Source organism: Triticum aestivum, chromosome 2B (genome assembly GCF_018294505.1).
Source record: "Triticum aestivum cultivar Chinese Spring chromosome 2B, IWGSC CS RefSeq v2.1, whole genome shotgun sequence".
NCBI classification, from domain to species: domain Eukaryota; kingdom Viridiplantae; phylum Streptophyta; class Magnoliopsida; order Poales; family Poaceae; genus Triticum; species Triticum aestivum.
This window is the reverse complement of record NC_057798.1, coordinates 448720471-448740676: the sequence shown is the minus strand read 5'-3', so window position 1 is coordinate 448740676 and position 20206 is coordinate 448720471. Positions and strand designations below refer to the sequence as shown.

Genomic DNA, 20206 nt, shown 5'->3' with positions numbered 1-20206 from the left:
GGAGATCCCCTCCTCTCTCTTCAAAAGACATAAGACCCTCAGCTGCGAGCAAGAACAAATAGGGGGATGGGATCCCCTTGTCTAATGCCTCGAGTTGGGGGTAAACTCTCTTGATGATGCACCATTAAACAAAACAGAGAACGAGACCATCGTGACTCCCTTCATAATGAGTCGTACAAAACTGGGGCCAAACCAATTTTCTTCATAATAGCTTCTAAGTAAGTCCACTCGACTCAATCATATGCTTTCATCATATATCCAACTTGGGAGCACAATGAGAATAGATTTACCCTTCTTTGTTTTCATGAAGTGAAGGCACTAGTAAGAGTGCCCTGACTAGTGCAGAGATGTCTGGCAAGGTCGATGCTCAGTATCTCATCTGAGTATGGATCAACGGATGAAGGAGGTGACGGCCCTTGCGGCGTGTGCATGTGATGCCCACTGAAAGTGCGTCGGACCAGTGTGTAACCCAGTACAGGTATTGTGGCTTGGATGGGGCATCCGACATTAGATGTTAGGTGTTGGTGCGATGTCTGTTTGGTATTAGGCTCGGACATTCGGCACCCCTTCATCATGGGGATAGGAATAGCGATATGTGTTGCCAAGATGATGACTTCAATGTTACTGATGTATTACCTTGTAAGGGGTTGGTGAATAATTAATAGAATGGCTGCACCCATCGTCCAGGTGCAGAGGGGATACATCCTCCTGTGGAAAAAAAACTAGCGATTTCGACGAGCATCGCAAATTTGTTTTTTCGGCGAGCATCGCAAAGAGGCTTGGCGAGTTTACATGTACTTGTGTTTTGCGCAGATCTCGACGAAGCGACGGCCCAGAAAAACTGGCCCATATGATCCACGAGAGGGGTTTGGGGTTGGTGGTCGACCCTGGAGCAACTGGAGAGAAATATTAGCGGAGCATCCGAGGGAGGGGATAAACAAACCTTCCGCTATCTCTTCCTCCTCTCGAAACACCCGAACGGCCGGATGGAAGGGATGGGGCAGAAGAGGCGCCCGCTGGTGGTGATGGCCTCCTCGTCGACTACGGCGGCGCAGTCGGCGTCGCGCGGCGGGGCCAACCCGCTGGCCGAGCTGACCGACCGCTTCAGGTCGCTGGAGGTCGGGGTGCGCGAGTGGATGGCGAAGCAGCCCACCCACATCGAGGCCGCCGTCACCACGGCGTTTGGGGCTGTGCAGGGCGGCGCGCTCGGCGGGCTCATGGGCACCTTTGCGCCCGAAGGAGGGGCGGGGCTCCCCGTGCCACAGCCGCCTCCCGGTCTCGACCCCAAGGCCATGGCCACCTTCAAGCAAGCGCAGGTCTCCTCCTCGCCCATGTATATCAATCCTTCCGCTACAGATTTACCTGGAGACCATCATTTTTGGTAATTTTCTGGGATATTTACTAGAACATAAAGCAAGTGACCCCTTGCTCATATAATACTTAAAACATCAACAGTATCAAGGTTCTTTTGTTCGACTTTAGACTTGAGATTGGTGGATTTGTCATTTGGAATCAAGCCAAATTTGTTAAAGATCAAATCAAGATAGCTAGTACGTAGTACTTACTATACGCATGTGATGGCGTTTCCTTTTCGTAGACATGGCTTTTCCTTTCTCGTTTCTTAAAGCAATCATCACTCCTCCTTTAGTCTTAGTGCAGCAAAGTCTTTATTGGTCCTTAAGGATGTCTGGCATATACTTAGAAACTAAGAATATGCAAAGACAACGATTACATTCTGTCGATCATGTACCAAGTACAACATTATCCTGGTTAATGCAAAATCCAGTCATCCTCTAATCCTTCAGGTTAATGGTATCTTTTTTGGATTATAGGCTTTGGCAGGTGGGCCACTGGTGCAAGCTCGAAATTTTGCAGTCATGACTGGTGCAAACGCAGGCATATCTTGTGTTATGAGAAGGGTACGAGGAGTGGAGGATGTCCAGGGCAGGTGAGGGTTCATAACTTCTTGTTTCTTGTTATTTGAATATTTGCAAGTAACAGGGAGCCAACAATACATTCGACAGAATAGGTGCATCTTATTGTGTTCGCATAAGATGTTCTCCTTTCTTTCTTAGCTACTGGTCAGTTGCATATCAGCTGGCTAGGATATAAAGAATGTTTGGTTCCGAAGAGTATTTGTTCTACCTGATGTTTGTGTAAGCCATTAAAGATAATATCTGTACTAACCATTATCTGGCAGTGTTGCTGCTAAATTATCAGTTAAATGGAACCCTCAAAATGACTTTGTTAGGCAATTGATAACTAATTATTTTAGTGTGGTGTTGTATTGAATAATAGCAAATAATATCCTTACAATCATGCTGGACAGCCGCCTCCATGCAGGGTAGGATTGAACTCAGCAATACACCACTACTCGACTCTTCATTTCCATTTCGGTTGCCTTTTACCACTCTTTAAGTTTGGTAATTGCTGAAGCAACGTCAGGGTCTCTTCAGTGATCCCCACCGTTAGTTGATAACTACTCCCTCCGTTCCAAAATAGATGACCCAACTTTATACTAACTTTGTACTAAAGTTAGTACAAAGTTGAGTCATCTATTTTGGAACGGAGGGAGTATTTCCTACATGATGGATCTCATATGGTTGCTCTAATATGTTCATGATTATCTTATGAGCTATAAACAGCATAACAATGACAAATTGTAAGATGGACTTGACATCCTAGGGACTTCAGCAATAGTAAATACAAGGAAAACGGAAAGTGATATCACACCCTTCGTCCTTTCAGTCAATCATGTTGGGCGTTACAAATTCAGCGGACCAATTGTTAATAAGATAAACATATTTCGTATATATTTCCAACTGTATGATTGACCAGCACTCTTTTATATAGCATGGCAGCAGCGTTTGGTTCTGGCGCTCTGTTCTCCATTGTGAGTGGAATGGGAACCCCAAACCCAGTTGTTAATGCAATTACAACTGGTATGGCTTTTGCAGTATTTCAAGGTGGCTTTTTCATTGTAAGTAAGCTGTACACGTTTCCTGCAAATGAAAGTCATTTTTTCCAACTTGAATTATGTCTCTAGGTTTTTACTGAATGTGTTGGTGAGCCTTCACGTTGCATTGTAACTTCACTGTTATATACACCCTCCGTCCCATAATTCTTGTCTTAGATTTGTCTAGATACGGATGTATCTAATACTAAAACGTGACTTGATACATCCGTATTTAGACAAATCTAAGATAAGAATTTTTGGGACGGAGGGAGTATATCAGTAGGATAGGGCAATGTATTTATCCATGGTTGTTATACTGTTTAAATTCTTACGATCAATCCTATGGTCAATCTATCTCGATTGTAGGTTGGGCAGAAATTCTCGAAGACAAAGACACATAATGAAGATATGAACTATTCTCGTGGAAGAAATATGTTGAACCAATTAGGCCTCCAAAACTATGAGAAGAATTTCAAAAAGGGTCTTCTGACTGATGAAACATTGCCTCTTCTCAATGAAAGGTACATGTCTTTAATATTCAAATAACAATCTTTAAAAATTAGTTATATGCTTACTGAAATTTACCATTCGGTTGATGAAAAATCACGTTTGTCTTGCACTATCCTCCAGCGCACTCAGAGATGTGAATATCCCCCCTGGTCCAAGACTTGTCATACTTGAGCACATTAAAAGGTTTGGAATTATTGCAGACATTTCCGGTTTCTGGTGCGTCAGTGTTCTTCATCTAATATCTTATTTTGCAATTTTGCAGAGAACCTGGGTTGACGAAATCAAACTGAAGTGATTGTCTTGGAAACAGTTTTTTCTCAAGTTGCATAAACTATGGTCTGGGAAGTCCGTCCAGTCCAGTCGAGCTCTTTCAAAGACGATGAGCTCTTTAGGCAGCAGTATGATTGTAAAAGATAACTAGCAAATGTTTTGTAGTAATTAGGCTGATTAAGTTATATGGATTCATCTGTATTGAAGTTTCAGTCGAGCTACTATCTGCTGTTGTCATGTCAGAAATTTTATTTCCAGAACACTTGAGCTTGTTCAGAGTTATTTTTTTGAAAATTATTCAAGAGTTTTTTGTGTAAAGACAAGATGAAATGTCTCAGTCTGGCTAGAACATGTTAATACCCCTTTCTCCTGTTTGCCAATCAGATAGTTAAACGCTGGTAGTTAGCAAGTACTGTAGTACTCCCTCCGTCCGGAATTACTTGTCGCATAAATGGATAAAAATTGATGTATCTAGAACTAAAATGCATTAGATACATCCATTTCTTTGACCGCATAAATGGATAAAAATTGATGTATCTAGAACTAAAATGCATTAGATACATCCATTTCTTTGACAAATATTTACGGACGTAGGGATTATAAGTGAAGGATTGCTGTATGCTTCAACATGGAGAAATGGCTTGAAGCATGCACAAACTTTTCCAAGAACGTATCTTAAGGGTGCAATACTGTTAAGAGAAAAGTGAATCCTCTCTCTTTCATTAGATGATTGTAAGCATTTATACAAGGAGAAGGGATGCGATGAAGAGGCATCCGTTCGGGAGAGATGGCAGTTACAAGGGGAGATTTACCCCATAATTAACATACATTAATTAAACTTTAACACTTCCCCTAATCTACACTTGTTCATCCAGAATCATCATCTTGATTAGAGGCTCCTCCAAAAACCCTGTGGGAAAAATATGAGGAGTATAGTGTTTGATATGTTGTCAAAACTTCTTCAAACCCAATGGGAAAAATAAGGAGAAATGATACAACATATAATGGTTATTGTCTCTTTTAACTCAATACGAGAAAACCCATAGAGTTCAGAGGACAATAAATATGTCGTATATACTTTCCTAAAAAAACCCGGTGGGGAAAACAGAAAGTATCACATATGATCTCATGTTGATATTACCTCATTAAAAACCTTTATGAGAACCTGTAAAGTAAACTTATGAAGGGAAAAAGAGTATAATATGATGCATTGAACAGGAACAATTCAGGAAGATACTTCCCCTGATTCTTGCAAAAATTCGAAGTCGTCACATACCAAAACATAAAAATTGGTAGAGACTCGCTGAACAAATCAGTCGTATGATTTGATTTGCAAGATATGCAATATAGTGATATTGCTTATTATGTAACCTGTTTGCATCTGGGCAATACAAGAAACATTATCGTTGAGATAATGGTTGGTGAATGTAGCCATGAGGTCTGATTTGAAGACTCTTTATGAGAAGGGCTACCACACCTAGTAGGAATACTAAATTTGTCTATGATCTGATAGTGGGGATCTAATCCATGTAACCAATGATATTGGTGTTCAGATTTCTCCGAAACTGAAAAACCAGGACAAGATGTTTCATACCTTGGAGATATCGAAAGATATTCTTGAGTACCAACCAATTTGTGTTTGGTGGATCCAATGGCATTATGGAACGTTGAGTCCCAATATCCCATTTCCATCATCTCTTGGTCTAATAGATCTTTCTCTACGTCTAGAGAATGAACTACCATGAGAGTTGTGGATAGATAAGATTTGTCCACAATGAATTTCTCCAATATATTTTGGATATAGACAACATAGTATACCATAATGCAAGAATGAAGGTGCTCAAGTTGTAGTAACGAGCGGTATTTTGGTTTACCCAAATCCTTCATTTTAAAGTCCGTCACTTAGATGATTACATGCGCCGTCATTGCAGACACACAACACATGAATAATCATCATTGTATGAGTAATCCTTGTGTATAAGGATCTCACTACGTCGGTTGTACCATATGTACCGACAACAATAAGCCGTATGGTGGCTTACCGATTTTACACAATGTATGTTGGATTTTGTATTTCGATTCAGAATTGAGATTCCATCGGAAATCAATCATATATGTCTGAATCTAGTGATCCATATGGATATGTGATCACTACATCTATCAACTGCAGAGATAGATGATTTTGAACTGCCAATGATATAAGTTATCGGAATGAGATTGCACCTCTGGAGAATAGTTGGGTATCTGCGTGAACCCTTGTGCTACAATACTTGCTCTTTGTTTCACCACCTCGTTGTTCTCAATTCTGTTTCCAGAAGAAAACTGGTGTAGGTATTGCTTATGAATACCTTTCCATTATTGAGCAAGATCATTTCTACCTAGATTATACCCTTTGCTTGAGTTCAGTCCGAGTGTTGTTCACACTTTGCCATGGCCATGGTCTTTGGATCTGAATCATTTGAAAGGTTTTTGCAATCTAGTTGAGAAATGTATGTCGACAATTGTAGACTTCCGGTTATATGGTTCTCCAGAATCTATATAACAATATATAGTTGATGGAAATATTGTTACCCATGGTGACTGCTCGTGATTTCCCAATGCAATTGAGTCGGGTATTCCGATGTCCCGGTCATTGTGTGCACTATGACCTGGGTTGGTGGAGGTTTCCCGTCCACTGGGTGTATACTACCCATTAGGTGCCTGCCAACGTGAAGTTGACTTGCATTTACTGATTCACAGGCCTTGATATCCTTGCTTGCAAGAAGCTGAATCCTAATATACTTCTGCCATACATCTCCCCCTGTTGCTTTGAACGGGGAGTGGAGTGGATTTTGTTGATACCTCCACTCTTTCAGGCATACTTTGCAGGATTGTAGGATTGTGTGACACCTTTATAGTCAGTAAATGAATCTGGCAGGTTATTTGCAATATGTTGCAAATCTTCTAAACACACGGTTCAGCTCTTTGATTACGTGGATATGAGGCAGAAATGTGTTGAACATTCCACTAATTTCCTGGCATTCTTTATGGTACTTGAATTCTCCCCCTAATGCCTGGAAATATTCCTCATTGAATCAACATACTGACCTTGAATAACTCCCCATGTGAGGGGCTTGAGGTATTGACGGTAATACAGTTATTCCTCACATAGATCCCAACTATATGTTGAGGGGCCAATGATGTATGTTGGGGTGATGATATCGGTGTGTAACCGAATTACCGCAGATAGGAAATACTTGGTAGATTTCCACGTATCAAAAATAGAGGGGAATAAAATTATGCAGTTTGTTCATAAGCGTGTAAAACTCCATGACTCCAACGTAAAGTTGGTAAGTTGCAATTTCAAAGTAAAGATCATGCAATGAGCTCAATTCTTTGGATGGGATTATACTAAACCATTTTGAGTCTAGACATTAGGAAAAATTGCTAAACTTCAATCCGAGGGCCATAGAAAAAGGCACTCAAGGAGAATTCTGCAAATGCTATCCATTCGATTTGCTTGAAATCTATGTCAAGATAATGAGTCAATGGTTTCGTGTGAATAAAGCACACTTGAGACCATCATGTAGATGTGTCTTTGGAAAAAACCATGGATACCTAAATAGTCTAGTCAATGGTTGGGAAAAACCACTTATCTTGACTTGATGCATTCAAGGAGTCTGAGTGGTTCAGCGTAAACTTTAAGGCGCGCAATCCTTAAAATTAGCCTCCCTGTGTCATATATAGTGCACACAAAATCCAAATATTGTTAGAATTTAGCATCATAATAATCATAAACCAATGGAATTGCTGATAGTTTCGGTTTCAACCCAATGTCTCGATGACCAAGGCGAGTATGCCAAGTTTGTCATGTACAAGACACTCTGGAAAACTATCTCGTACGCAACCTGTGCTACGGGTTGAGTTGTATGTGTAGTACAATCCAGATGATACATAGAAAATGTGCTTGCCATATCTGTTGCATATGGTAAAGAGAATGTATTTCTCTTTCTTATCAGCATAAGTTTCGCTATGGAAACCATGTTGACGAATATCTCTATAGCTTAGTAGGGTCCGAGTTAAACTTGGGAAGCAATGAAGCATCTTGACATTACTCGAGTACCCACAGGGATAGTAAATATGACTCGAGTTGAGCCAACAAATACCTCATCGCATCTAGCGATTTTAAAATATCTCCTTTCTCTCAATGAGAGTGGAAACATTGGACTTCCCCGAGTATAGAGTTTGTGGTGCATATGCCCACAAGGCACATATCATTTTTCATCGGATTGACTCCCATAGAAATCTATATATAGACATGAAGATTCTCAAGAAAATCATTGTCGGATATATATATATAATACATACAAATGAATTTGTATCAAAGTGCTGATACAATATATTGTGGTATACAATATATGATGACAATAATACTTATGTTGTTGTTACAACATCATAAATAGACATTAATTATATTGACCACTCAGGAGATTGGAAGACTATTCATAATCTCTAAACATGTCGGTTGAAGCATATTCAACCATCACATGTCATAGCTAGTGATGTCGGATTGAAGGTTGAAGTAAAATTCAAACCTTTGCCCTTGAGGTTCATTGTATCCCAGGAATCGCTGATACAGAATAACCAGATGCTGTGATCTGGTCTAATGCCTTATGATTATAAGACACCATTTTTCTATTAGCGGTGTCATCCTGACCAGAGGTGAATCCAGGATTGCACATATTATCCCACGAGACACAAGAGCGGTCATGATGTCCATGGCCCATATAGGGCAGTGGTGGCCATTGAGGGCGAATGCCTCAAACTCTATAGCAATATGTTACCTCTATGGGTAAACCAGAGATAATTAATTTACAACCAGTAAATTAAAGACCATCATGGCTGATGTTGTAATGAACTTAGCAAAATCAATGGGTATTTCAAGAAGTTATCTTGAAACCATTAGTGTGAATCTCAAATAGCTAAATATGACATCTTGAAGATAATCTCAAAAATGAAGTAGATCTCACAACACTAGAGAGTATAATCTGATGGAATCAGTAGATACGCGCTCGTAAATGCCTTATGCCATGACTTAGTAAAATGTGTATGAGAGCACTTTGTAAAGCAATTATAATGTCAAAATGACAAAATATAGGCTTTAACAGTAGTCATTGACAATCTGCGAAGGCAGTAGATCTAAATGACTACCTTGTGATCCCAATACATCAGTTTGAAGAAATTACTTTGAATTTTGCATTCTTATTTGCAAGAAATTAAAAATCTCAATTGCAAATAGACGTATTAATCTCAACATGTAGCGAACATGGAGATACATACATTCCGGAATACATCATACTCAATAGAAATACACCACTATTATAATGGATAGTAATGATGTTGCAAACTTGATGTTCAAGTGAAAAACTTGAATTGTACAGATCTCAAATTAAATGAGATGATCCTGTATCAAGTTGCATGATAATTTAGCTGGGTGAATTAATATTTTGCGAGAGAAAATTAATCTTAATCGCTATGAGATTGTTTTGCGAGAAAAATTATATTTCTCAATTGCAAATCAATATTGTTGTGCGAGAAAATTTAATCTCAATCGCGAAAAACATGTTCTAGAGAATGTGGTAAACACATTGAACATGTCAAATATAAATATACACATATTTCTGGAATTGTAAAACTCAACAGAAAATGGGTTGAAATGCATATCTATACATACATGGTCTAATAAAGATGACAAGTGCTAATGAATAGCACGAGTAGTTGAACCATGTTAAGTTATCCTGAGACATACAGGAATTACTCCAAGATTTATACACGCAAGCCTATTATGAAAATAGGTAAAGCCACATGGGTGAAGTGTATAATCGCGAAGGGATAAGGCTCCATGGCCGCTCTTCCAATTTCCATGTGCGGTTACGAATCGAAGGATTCGTCTTGGCTCACGCCGCCGTGCTACGCACCACCATTCGCTGCCGATGGGAGGGCACTGCCGCACGCATTCGTGCTGCCGTAGCGCTAGAAGATGCTGGTGCGCCGCGGGCGGCGGACGGGCACGCGGTGCGGCATGGCACACGGCCAGGCGGAGGCCGTGGCCTGGGGCGCTGCACGGCGCGGAGGCCGGGCACAGGGCGCTGGTCAGGCGGCACGGAGGCCGTGGCCTGGGGCGCGGCGCGGCGCGGAGGTCCAGTGGACGGGCGCGCGGCCAGGGGCAGTCCCGACCCGGGTGGGCGCGGCCACGGCCTGACGCGGCCGGCGCAGAGGCCGGGTGGACGGGCGCGCGACCAAGGGCAGCCCCGACCCAGGCGGCGCCCGGGTGGATGGGCCCCAGGCGCGTCGCAGCGCCCGGCCAGGCGCGGCGGATGGGCGCCGGGCGGGCGAGGGCGAAGCCTCGGCGCAGGCGACGCGTGGCCATAGCCTGGCGCGGGGTGTGGCGCAGTGTGCGAGGGCGAGGCCTCGACGCGGGCGGGCGTAGCCTGGCTATTCCGGGCGCGAGCGCCGCGCGGGGAAAGGTGACCCACAACAACGGCCGGAGGGAGGCGACGCCGGCCGGTGGCCGCTATCATGACCTCTGCAGGAGAGGCCATGGCCGGGGAGCGGTCGCGCCGTCCCTTTTTCTCTCAGACCAAATCGCTCTCGGGAGCGTGCTGGTAACGTGTTAAAAGAAAAGTGAATCCTCTCTCTCTTTCATTAGATGATTGTAAGCATTTATACAAGGAGAAGGGATGCGATGAAGAGGCATCCATTCGGGAGAGATGGCAGTTACAAGGGGAGATTTACCCCATAATTAACACACGTTAATTAAACTCTAACAAATACAATCCCAAAATAGTTGTAAAATCCAGAAAATTTACATGGTGAAAATAGTTGCGAGAACCAAAAAAATTACATATTGAAAAACCTGATTCAGGAAAAGGAAAACAGGGAAGTATAAAAAATTCATTATTCCGAGAAAATAAAAACGCTAGAAGGAGGGCTCGAACCTCCGACCTTGTGGTTAACAGCCACACGCTCTAGCCATCTGAGCTATTCCAGCTTTGTTGATGCACAGATACTTTCAAGTGATAACAAGAAGCTAGAGTAATACTCGTCCCTACTACTCCATGAACATTACCGTTTTATTTGGCAACTGAATAATCAATATAGTACAACGTACAGGTTAAAGCCATTCGGTGTATTATCCATCAGTATGATGGTAAATGGAGTGAAATACGATATAAAGTTTGACGCCTAATCATATATTCCAAGCCTTGTCATACCATATCACATATTCACGTTACAAGATTTAAAATATGTTTCTGGTTCCGAGTGTTTAATCTAGTTGATAGATATCGTATTCTTCACAAAATTTGCCCCGAGCTTGATTGACGAAATCAGATTGAAGTGATTCACTGCCTGTCGGCGACAGTTATTTCTCATGTTGAGTGAACTGTGTTCCCGGAAGTCTGCGCCAGTCTACGGCAAAATTTGTTGCTCAGAACGCTTGAGATTTTTCCTCTGAGCAAGTAGATACTTATTCAGAAAGCTTACTCAGAGTGCGTCTGGAAATAACCAGCAGGTGTTCAGCAGGATATGCTGAAGCGCGGCACAATCACAATGTGTACATTACAGTCTGACGAAACAGTGTACATATGTTAGAAATGCAGCATTATGTACAGGTGATGTAAGACTTCAATTCACATATATTCACGGAGAAACTCCAGCATGTGGAGACTATGTACATGAACTACGGAACCTATACCGCTATGCACGAAAGAATCAACAAGTTTATCAACAGCAAAGAATAACGCAGTAAGCATCACTATACACGGGTGCTCAAGCCTTCAATGCATTGGCGTTGGATCAGAAACTTGAACAGTCTGATCATTCAACCGGCTCAAGCAAGGTTTTCCCTTGTCATCAGTGTCCATCATTATGGTATCGCCAGGTTTGTACTGCCCAGAGAGAATTGCTTCGCTGATGACATCCTCAACCAACTGAGTGACGGCCCTTCTAAGTGGCCGCGCACCATAGCTCTTGTCGTATCCTTGCTGAGAAACCATGTTCTTCATGGCATCAGATACTACTAAGCCGATACCGAGCGCCAACAGCCTACCCTTCACCTCTTCCAGAATTATATTAAGAATAGCCAGCATCTGAAAAATGTCGGAAACTGTTAGTACGCCATTTGCGATACGTAGCATGATTTCATAAACGACATGTTAGAAGGTGTAATACAACATTTTTCAACAAAAAGACAGAAAAAAGATCTTGATGTACAAGATTTTACAAGGTACCCCCTTTGTAAACTAATATAAGATCTTTTACAGAGGGAGCACGTAGGTGCAAAAAGGAAAGGGGTTGCAGCACAGGTATTGTGTAATGGCATACAAATGGACCGGTGATTTTAGTTTTATAATAATCTGATATGATATCTAGAATCACATGATAATAACCAAACAACCTAAAATGAAATAACAGACCTCAGTCTTCTCCAGTGGACGGAACACAACCACCTCATCCATTCTATTGAGCAATTCAGGTCGAAAAAATGCCTTCAACTCTTCCATTACCAAGGATTTCATTACAGCATATGTGTTCTCTTCTGTATCATTCTGCGTCTGGAAACCCATGCTCATCGTTCCTTTGGAAATCGATGTAGAACCAACATTTGATGTCATGACGATTAATGTATTCTTGAAGGAAACTCTGCGGCCCTGTAGTTCAGAAAAAGTAATGACGGTTTCATTTCACTAAGATGAATCCAGGATCATGCCTAAGAAAAGTTCACACAAGATTTAGCAATGCACATCAGACTGAGTCTCATCAATAGGATCGCCCTTCTAGGACAAAGTCATAACAATGAACATTTAGCTTGTTGAATTTGCAAAAATAGCTAGCCTGACTTTTGAGGTGCAAAGTACAGTATGAATTTTATTTATCGACTGCAGAAAGTAATATCACGTATGTCAGGATCTAGCACCTGTGAGTCCGTCAAATGACCATCTTCAAACACTTGGAGAAGAATATTGAAAATATCAGGATGAGCTTTCTCTATTTCATCAAACAATACCACAGTGAATGGTTTTCTTCTGACTGCTTCTGTCAAAGTACCACCTTCACCAAATCCCATGTACCCTGGAGGAGAGCCTATCAGCTTGCTCACAGCATGCCGCTCCATGTACTCACTCATATCCAATCTAACCATAGCCGACTCCTGTTAAACGAAAGAAATAACCTTTTAAGACAAATTCAATGTAACATGTTCTGTAGGTTGAGTAAGATATAACCAGGAAAGAGTGACCTACAGATCCAAAATAAGTTGATGCTAGAGCTTTAGTTAATTCAGTCTTTCCAACTCCTGTTGGACCACAGAAAAGTAGAGTAGCAATAGGTCTGTCAGGATCACTCATGCCAGTGCGTGATCTCTTCACAGCTCTTGATATAGCCACAACAGCATCATCTTGACCTATGACACGCTTTCTGAGTTCATCGTCTAGTCCTACTAGAAGCTTTCTTTCATCTGCAGTCAACTGCTGGACTGGTATGCCTGACCACAATGATGTGACTCTTGCAATTTCCTCTAACCCAACCACAGATGGTCTGCATCATTAATTGTGTTTTAAAATTTTGGATGCTTATATTGTGAAATGTGAAGTCTACTCGGGATGAAATCATGAATGAGAAAACCTACTCATCAGCTGAAGCTGAGGGTGTTGCTGTCGGGCTTGTCTTGCTATCATCCAGTACTTCAACATTAACCTCATTCTCTTGGTCATTTTCATTTAGAGAATATTTCAACCTGTTAGTCAGTGCCTGAAACGTGTTGCGAAATGAATTGAACATCTACCAGCAGATGGACATGCAAAAATGTTACTTGGAACAGCTCTATTTAAATATTCTATTACCACTTCATGCATGGCCTGGACAGCTCTAATCTCTTGCCAATATTCATCTGGTGACTTCAAAATAATAGAGCACTGCTCTTCCTTCTTCTTTTTAAATGATTCCATCCGAGCTCTGCTACCGGCCTCATCAATTAGGTCAATAGCCTTGTCAGGAAGATGCCTGTCAGGGATATACCTCACTGATAAATAAACTGCCGCATTGATGCCTTCTAAGGTGTATTTGCATTTGTGATAAGTCTCATATTTTTCACGCAGACCAAGTAATATCTTCACAGCATCCTCCTGCAGAGAGCACAAAGAGAAATTAAAAGAAGCTGATAATGAAGAGTCCCAAGAGGTTTCGAGAATTGAAATTCTGCACTACCTGACTGGGCTCATTTACATATACTGGCTGGAATCGGCGGGCCAAAGCCTTATCCTTTTCGAAATGCAAACGGTGCTCATCCAGAGTTGTAGATGCAATGCACTGTGAGTTCAGACAAGTATCAACACATGCAAAAGAAAAATAAGAAAATATGATATGTTGCAGTATGTCGCAGACGAGATATAATATACTACTCCCTCTGTAAACTAATATAAGAGCGTTTAGATCACTAAAGTAGTGATCTAGACGCTCTTATATTAGTTTACGGATGGAGTACTTAGTAGCATGGAAACGGTCCATGTGGATCATGACTGCTGATTAACACAAATACTTCACAGGTATTTATAAAGGGACACCACTCAAGTGACAAACTACAGAGTACAACATCAGGAATATGTGCAGCAGTAAAAATCAGTACAACATCAGGAATAGCCATAGAAGGAGTTCCTTGTGTGGAAACAATACCTGCAATTCACCTCTAGCAAGTGCAGGTTTCAGCAGATTAGCGATATCAAGACCAGCTCCCTTATTTCCTCTTCCAGCAATTCCAGACCCAATAAGAGTATGAACCTCGTCGATAAACAAAATAACATCATCTGCATGAAATTTGGAGCTATTTGTAAGATCAAAAAGCGGAAAGAAATGTTTAAGTGTTCCATTTATACTGCACAAATCAGATAAACCTGCTTTGCGCACTTCACGTATTAAACTTGTAACCCTGGCTTCCAATTCACCCCTCTCTTTTGCACCAGCCATCAGTAAAGCAACATCTAGTGACAATATACGTTTTCCCTATATAAACAATGTGAATTAGTAGTAAGTATTAACTACTGTTTGCGAGCAACTTTTTGACATCAAACGTGGCTGTTTATCTATAATTGGTTGCGGAAACTCACCACAAGAAAAATAGGTACATCTCCATTAGCAATTTTAAGAGCCAACCCTTCAGCAATGGCAGTTTTGCCAACACCTGCTTCACCCAAAAGAATTGGATTGTTCTTTGTGCGCCGGCATATAATCTGAACTACTCTTTCAATCTCCTTCGTGCGACCAATAACAGGATCGATAAACCCTCCACTGGCTCGCATAGTCAAATCTATACAAAATTGAGCTAGTGCGCTCTTCTCTGAAATGACAAGTAAATAAGCTCATTCTTTCCACACTCAGTGTCATAAAGAAAATTAGCACAAACACCTGCAGAGCAGCTTAATCCCTGACCTTTCTTTTTATTGGAGTATTTGGCAATGGCAGTCCTCCCATTTCCAGCAGTAGACTTATCACGCAATTTGAAAGAAGACAAACCCAGAGGCTCTCTGCCATCCTTTGCTAGCTCCCCTTTGACTCGGGTAAGAGCCTGCTTTGCTAGCTGAGTGGGAACTACTCCTAAGCTAGAATAAACATCATTAATTAGCTAGAAAATAATTAGAAGTGCGAAAAGGCCAACATTTTATTTAATTTTCAGTTAATTGGATTCCCATTTCTTTCGAGAGTCCACATAAATTCAGTTGCATTTCCCGTTTTGATGACAGTTCAACAGAAAAATCTAATGTTGCTTATTGTTTAGACGATCAATAGATAGTTTGATGCATTATTTAGCTGTTCACGTTTTTGCTGACATGAAACTACAAATTGCAAGCTCTTCGGGAGAAATGGAAAAGGAGAACATCAGCACCAACCTCTTGAGGATGCTGTTGGTTGTCGGATCGTCCAGGTCGAAGAGGCCGAGCGCAATGTGGTCCGGGGAGATAAAGTTGCACCCCATATTCCTGGAAAACTCGACGGCCGCGACGAACACGCGCTTGCTGGCCCCAGAGAAGGGCACGTCCGTGGCCAGCCCCGTCGCGGCCTGAGCAGGCCCGCCCTTCCCGACGGCGGCACGGCACGCCTCGCGGGCGCGCTCGATTCGGACGCCCGACGCGAGGAACCCCGCGGCGGACCGGTCTTCTGCGACGAGGCCCAGCAGCAGGTGGTGCGGCGCCACCACCTCGTCCCCCATCCCGCGGGCCTCCCGCTGCGAGAGCACCACCGCCTTGACCGCCCGCTCGGTGAACCGCTCGAACACCGCCCTGACGACGAGGCCCGCGGCCCCGCGCCGCTGCTGCCCCCGCCGAGGCGGCGCCACCAGCAGAGCCGCGGAGGAGGCGCGGAGCGGGGGTGCAAGCGCTAGCGCCACCACCCTCCCGCCCGACGCCGCGGCCGTCGCCGGGGAGAAGCGGCGGCGGAGGCCGGCGCCCGTGGCGAGGATGGAGGCGGGCGGGGCCGACGACGAGGAGCAGCAGCACGCCTCCATCGTCGTCGGTTGTTCGGTGTGTGATTGGATGCTCCCTCCTCCTCCGCCTCTGGGATTAAACTATGGGCTCGTACCCGCTGTAAGGTGCGACCTTAAAGTTGCACGAGACGGAATAGAGTAGCTGCAGCGGTTAGCTGTGTCTGCGTGCCACCGCTGCTGGGGAATCGAGTGATTGCATGGGGAGGAAGTGACCCGCGGGCGGCACGCAAGGAAGGAGGGGAGGGTGGGGAAACCGGCGCGGCGGCGCCGTGGCGGACGGAGATGCGGTGCGGTGCGGTGGAGGAGGAAGGAAAGGAATCTGCTTGTGTCGGGAGGCGAGGAATGGTGTTCCACCGCGCGGCGCGGGGTTGGTGTTCTTCGGTGGCGCGCGCGTGACGCGGGTTTATCCGATCGGGATGGCCGGTCGGGGATGGAGGATGGGCGCCGGTGGCCAATGTGTGCGGCTTTCGGCACAGGTTTGCGTCGCGCGCCGGTTGGCGAAATGTGCAGTTCGGGGCATCGTAATCCGCACTTCACACAACAGAGTGGCTAGTTCGCGACGTGTTTCATGCGGAGAAGTGGTTGGTTACTTTTTTTTTTCCGAGAATATGTAACGTTATCAATGGTCATAGGGATAGGTACAGATACTGAGGCTGGTCGTAATGATAGTATCATAGCTAGTACATGCATGTCAACTAGGCAATTTTGATGAGGTGTCATAGCATTAAATGAAGAAAGAGAGGGCGTAATATCATATCATGATACTGTATCATATTAAATGTTATGCTACTTTGTGTCATGCATGACAATAAATAGAGTACTACATGATACTACTATATGATACTATGCATTAGGGAGGTAGTATCATACATTAGTATCATATGCATGATACTAGTATATGATACTTCCCATTACAACCAGCCTAAGCTCCCTCAAAATGCAGCTCTGGGGTGAATCGAGGCGTGAAGGGTGCGTGGGGTCCACCTTGTCAGCCTATGTTGACCCATTTTGAACCGCCTTGAACCAGGCAGGTGCGTTGGGCCGCTAGACTTTGAGGGAAGGAACATGCGTCCCTTCGAGCTCACCGTGGGCGGCATCGAAAGAGGAAAAGGCTGCAGGGCAAGGGGAAAAACTGGTGGCCTTGTTGTGTAATTTTTCTTTGTGAAGAGGAGTTATGGGGCGGTCGACGACGGCGAGGTCTGATTGGCAGACCTCATGTGGCGGCGCCTCTCCTCGAAACTCGACCTCGTGCAGCCGCGCCAACCGCGGCTCATCATCTCACATGCAGCGCCTTCATCCTACCTCACCGGCCATGCCTTTCCTTGCAGGTGTGAGGAGCAGCAGCCATGCGTCCACTGCTTCTTCCTCCGGCCATGACTTTTTTGATATCACGCTATCACGGTATCACCTCCACACAAGGTATGACACACCAGGCATCACAGGTTCTGCATGTTGTGGAAGAGTTCTAGCCATAGGTAACGTCGTTCCCTTTGGGTGATGCAATAATTAATATGGATTTTGGTAGCACTTTCTATATAGATCTGATTACGTAATGTGGTTCTCATAATCAAGGAAGAAACGACTTATGAGGATCACCTATGTTTTTCTTATGTTTCTAGCAGCATCAATAATTACAAACTAACTTAACTTTACAACTTTACTGTTGTCAGTACATAACATCTGAATAAGAAAGCTGAAAGTTTCTACGGCGGCAGATATATTATGTAATATTTCTGCGACAGTGATATGGATTTCCAATTGGTCCCACCTGCGCTATGTTTAATTGATATATCATGTATCATTCCTAGAATTGCCATGTCCTCCAGCATATATATTTGGTAATCTTTATGCAACGGTGATAGAAATCTGTCTAGCCATCTTGTGATCCCCAATTGACAAGTAATGTCAAAAACCATCAATATATTTTTCTTTGTGACTTGTGACTGTCAAATTCTCATTTTGCATGCCTCATACAGAAGAACTAGAGTTGAAGCAATACGAGTATACCAAAAGGATCTCAAATTTTCAACAAATGGTTCAAGAGCTGGCATATAAGCTATATTGATTTGCAGTATTTCAATACTGCACACTACTTCCATGTTTGTTCTGATTACAGTTTTGGTTATTTTCTTGGTTCTGAAGGATTGAGTATTACATTGGGAAGCTAATTATCCCAGCCAACCTAGCATATTATATTGTTGCATAGTCACCATCTAGGGTGTTCCAAGTTTACGTTGCTAAATCATTGCCATCAGTACATATTTAATTATTGGGATTCATCTCACACCAGGAGTGCTACACAATTGGCCATGTATGTTCACTTTGGTATCATATTGTTTCTTTGATCCTCATGGCTCTGCAATTGTGAGGTAAAATACTTTTTGAATTTATTGTGCTTTGTGTTTACAAATTGTCTCATTTTACATGTTTATTATGTATTTCTATAGTAGGCAAATAGGACATAACCTTGTTTTATTAATTTTTGGTGCTTCTTTCTCGATTCTTCTTCGAATATGTCTGCCTGGGACAAAATAAAAATACACAGAGGGTTTCGACTTTGCGTATTATAAAATTAAAGGATTATATTGGTAAAAACATGCTTAGAATGAGGGAAGGTATTCTTTTCTATAGGCTTGGTTTTGTGACATGCAACGCATTGCTTCTTGATTTTTTTTCTTGAACGATCATCTTGAATCATTGTCCGTATTTATTTTTTGTGATCATTCATTCTCTACATCCATGGATAATTTAACTACCCAAAATATGGGGTTTCTAAAAAAGATGCAAGTGCATGATGGTATGCAAATTTGCATTATAATGCAGCATTGGTCTTTAGTTATTATCTATAAGCCTTCTTTCATCATTGTTTAGTTACTATCCTGATATCCCGCACTTCTGCTTGCTTTTTTGTGGATGACCCGAAGAGCAATTACTTAACATGAAGATGTATGAAAATTGTTATACAAACTAGAGTAGATTGTCTAGACATACTAAGAAGCTATATTTTCCTATATTTAATGCTTAGACTAAGAAATACTAGAATATGATGATTTCGGCTAAACCTTTAGGCCAAGTTTGCTCCTTATACTTGCTCTCATGTATGGGTTACAGTTCACCTAGAGATATATACTATTTCGAAGCAGCATACCTCACTAATCAGTTGCAAGAGTCTACTCTTTCTGCTAGAAACATCTAATAATCATGTTTTCACCTTATATTCTGTCGGCAAAGATGTCAATCTTGCATGTGCCTTTGTTTGTTAACATAGAAGTACCACGTCAATATGATTACTGAGATTGAAAATGACATATTGTGTATAAAAGAAATTGAATAAAATTTTAACTGTGATTTTAGTATTACCGTAGTTTATGCTTTCTCTCTTACACGCTTAAAGCATTGTGGTTATTGGTGCTACAAGTTTCTTCACTGAGCACAGTGGAGTGGATCGCACTAGAGTGCACGAAACTACATGACATAGGTTCAACATTATCATGTGTCCTTCATTAGTTATTCGCCTGTTTTTTTTTGCTTTATACAGAATGCTGCATACAAGACATGTATGCTATATTACACCAGTCACTGTATATAATGGTTAGCTTATTACTTTTGGAAGGCGTTCAAGCAGGCCACTATATTCCAGCTATAAAACTAATTTTCCTCTTCTTCTTATGTTGACTATGTTATATCTATTTAGAACACCAGTCGCTCTAAGTTCTTCCATGATCAACACGCTCTATTATGAAGCATCTATTCACATTAGATTCACCGCTCTGTTATGAAGCATCTGCCGGATCAGTTACATAAATTTTTCTCACACTCTTTGCCGCAAAAAATAACTATTAAAGTTCACTTCATCAGTGAGTAAGTAATGCCATATCCTACTAGCCATGTTGGTCTTCCCTTAACAAACCATAGTTCCCTCTTTGATCAAAATTTCCGTATAGCGATTGACCAAT

At 42.3% G+C, this 20206-nt stretch overlaps 2 protein-coding genes and 1 non-coding gene across 3 annotated transcripts; 1 reads left to right on the top strand and 2 right to left on the bottom strand.

Annotated features, from left to right (window-relative positions):
- Nucleotides 1–924: 924 nt before the first annotated feature.
- LOC123045370 (chloroplastic import inner membrane translocase subunit HP30-2) lies at nt 925–4054 on the top strand. Its single transcript, XM_044468400.1, has 6 exons — nt 925–1316; nt 1833–1948; nt 2854–2980; nt 3323–3477; nt 3587–3649; nt 3729–4054. The coding sequence occupies exons 1-6, from the start codon at nt 987–989 to the stop codon at nt 3754–3756; spliced, it is 819 nt and encodes a 272-aa protein (XP_044324335.1). The 5' UTR covers nt 925–986; the 3' UTR covers nt 3757–4054.
- A 6638-nt stretch (nt 4055–10692) lies between these two features.
- TRNAN-GUU (transfer RNA asparagine (anticodon GUU)) lies at nt 10693–10766 on the bottom strand. Its single transcript has one exon. It is a non-coding gene; the product is annotated as a tRNA-Asn (tRNA).
- A 577-nt stretch (nt 10767–11343) lies between these two features.
- LOC123045369 (chaperone protein ClpD2, chloroplastic) lies at nt 11344–16703 on the bottom strand. The gene is made up of 12 exons (XM_044468399.1): nt 15658–16703; nt 15200–15369; nt 14878–15107; nt 14665–14773; nt 14447–14577; nt 13982–14083; nt 13618–13899; nt 13404–13525; nt 13018–13312; nt 12693–12926; nt 12193–12426; nt 11344–11865 (listed from the first exon to the last, which is right to left on the bottom strand). Exons 1-12 carry the CDS (start codon nt 16269–16271, stop codon nt 11554–11556), a joined length of 2835 nt encoding a protein of 944 aa, XP_044324334.1. The 5' UTR covers nt 16272–16703; the 3' UTR covers nt 11344–11553.
- Nucleotides 16704–20206: the final 3503 nt, after the last annotated feature.

Coding starts and splice junctions, on each gene's coding strand:
- LOC123045369 (XM_044468399.1), bottom strand. CDS start 16,271: ATGGAGGCGTGCTGCTGCTCCTCGTCGTCGGCCCCGCCCGCCTCCATC. Junction 15,370..15,657: donor ACCAACAGCATCCTCAAGAG/GTTGGTGCTGAT, acceptor TGTTTATTCTAG/CTTAGGAGTAGTTCCCACTC. Junction 12,427..12,692: donor GTCATTTGACGGACTCACAG/GTGCTAGATCCT, acceptor TCTGAACTACAG/GGCCGCAGAGTTTCCTTCAA.
- LOC123045370 (XM_044468400.1), top strand. CDS start 987: ATGGAAGGGATGGGGCAGAAGAGGCGCCCGCTGGTGGTGATGGCCTCC. Junction 1,949..2,853: donor GTGGAGGATGTCCAGGGCAG/GTGAGGGTTCAT, acceptor TCTTTTATATAG/CATGGCAGCAGCGTTTGGTT. Junction 3,650..3,728: donor ATACTTGAGCACATTAAAAG/GTTTGGAATTAT, acceptor GCAATTTTGCAG/AGAACCTGGGTTGACGAAAT.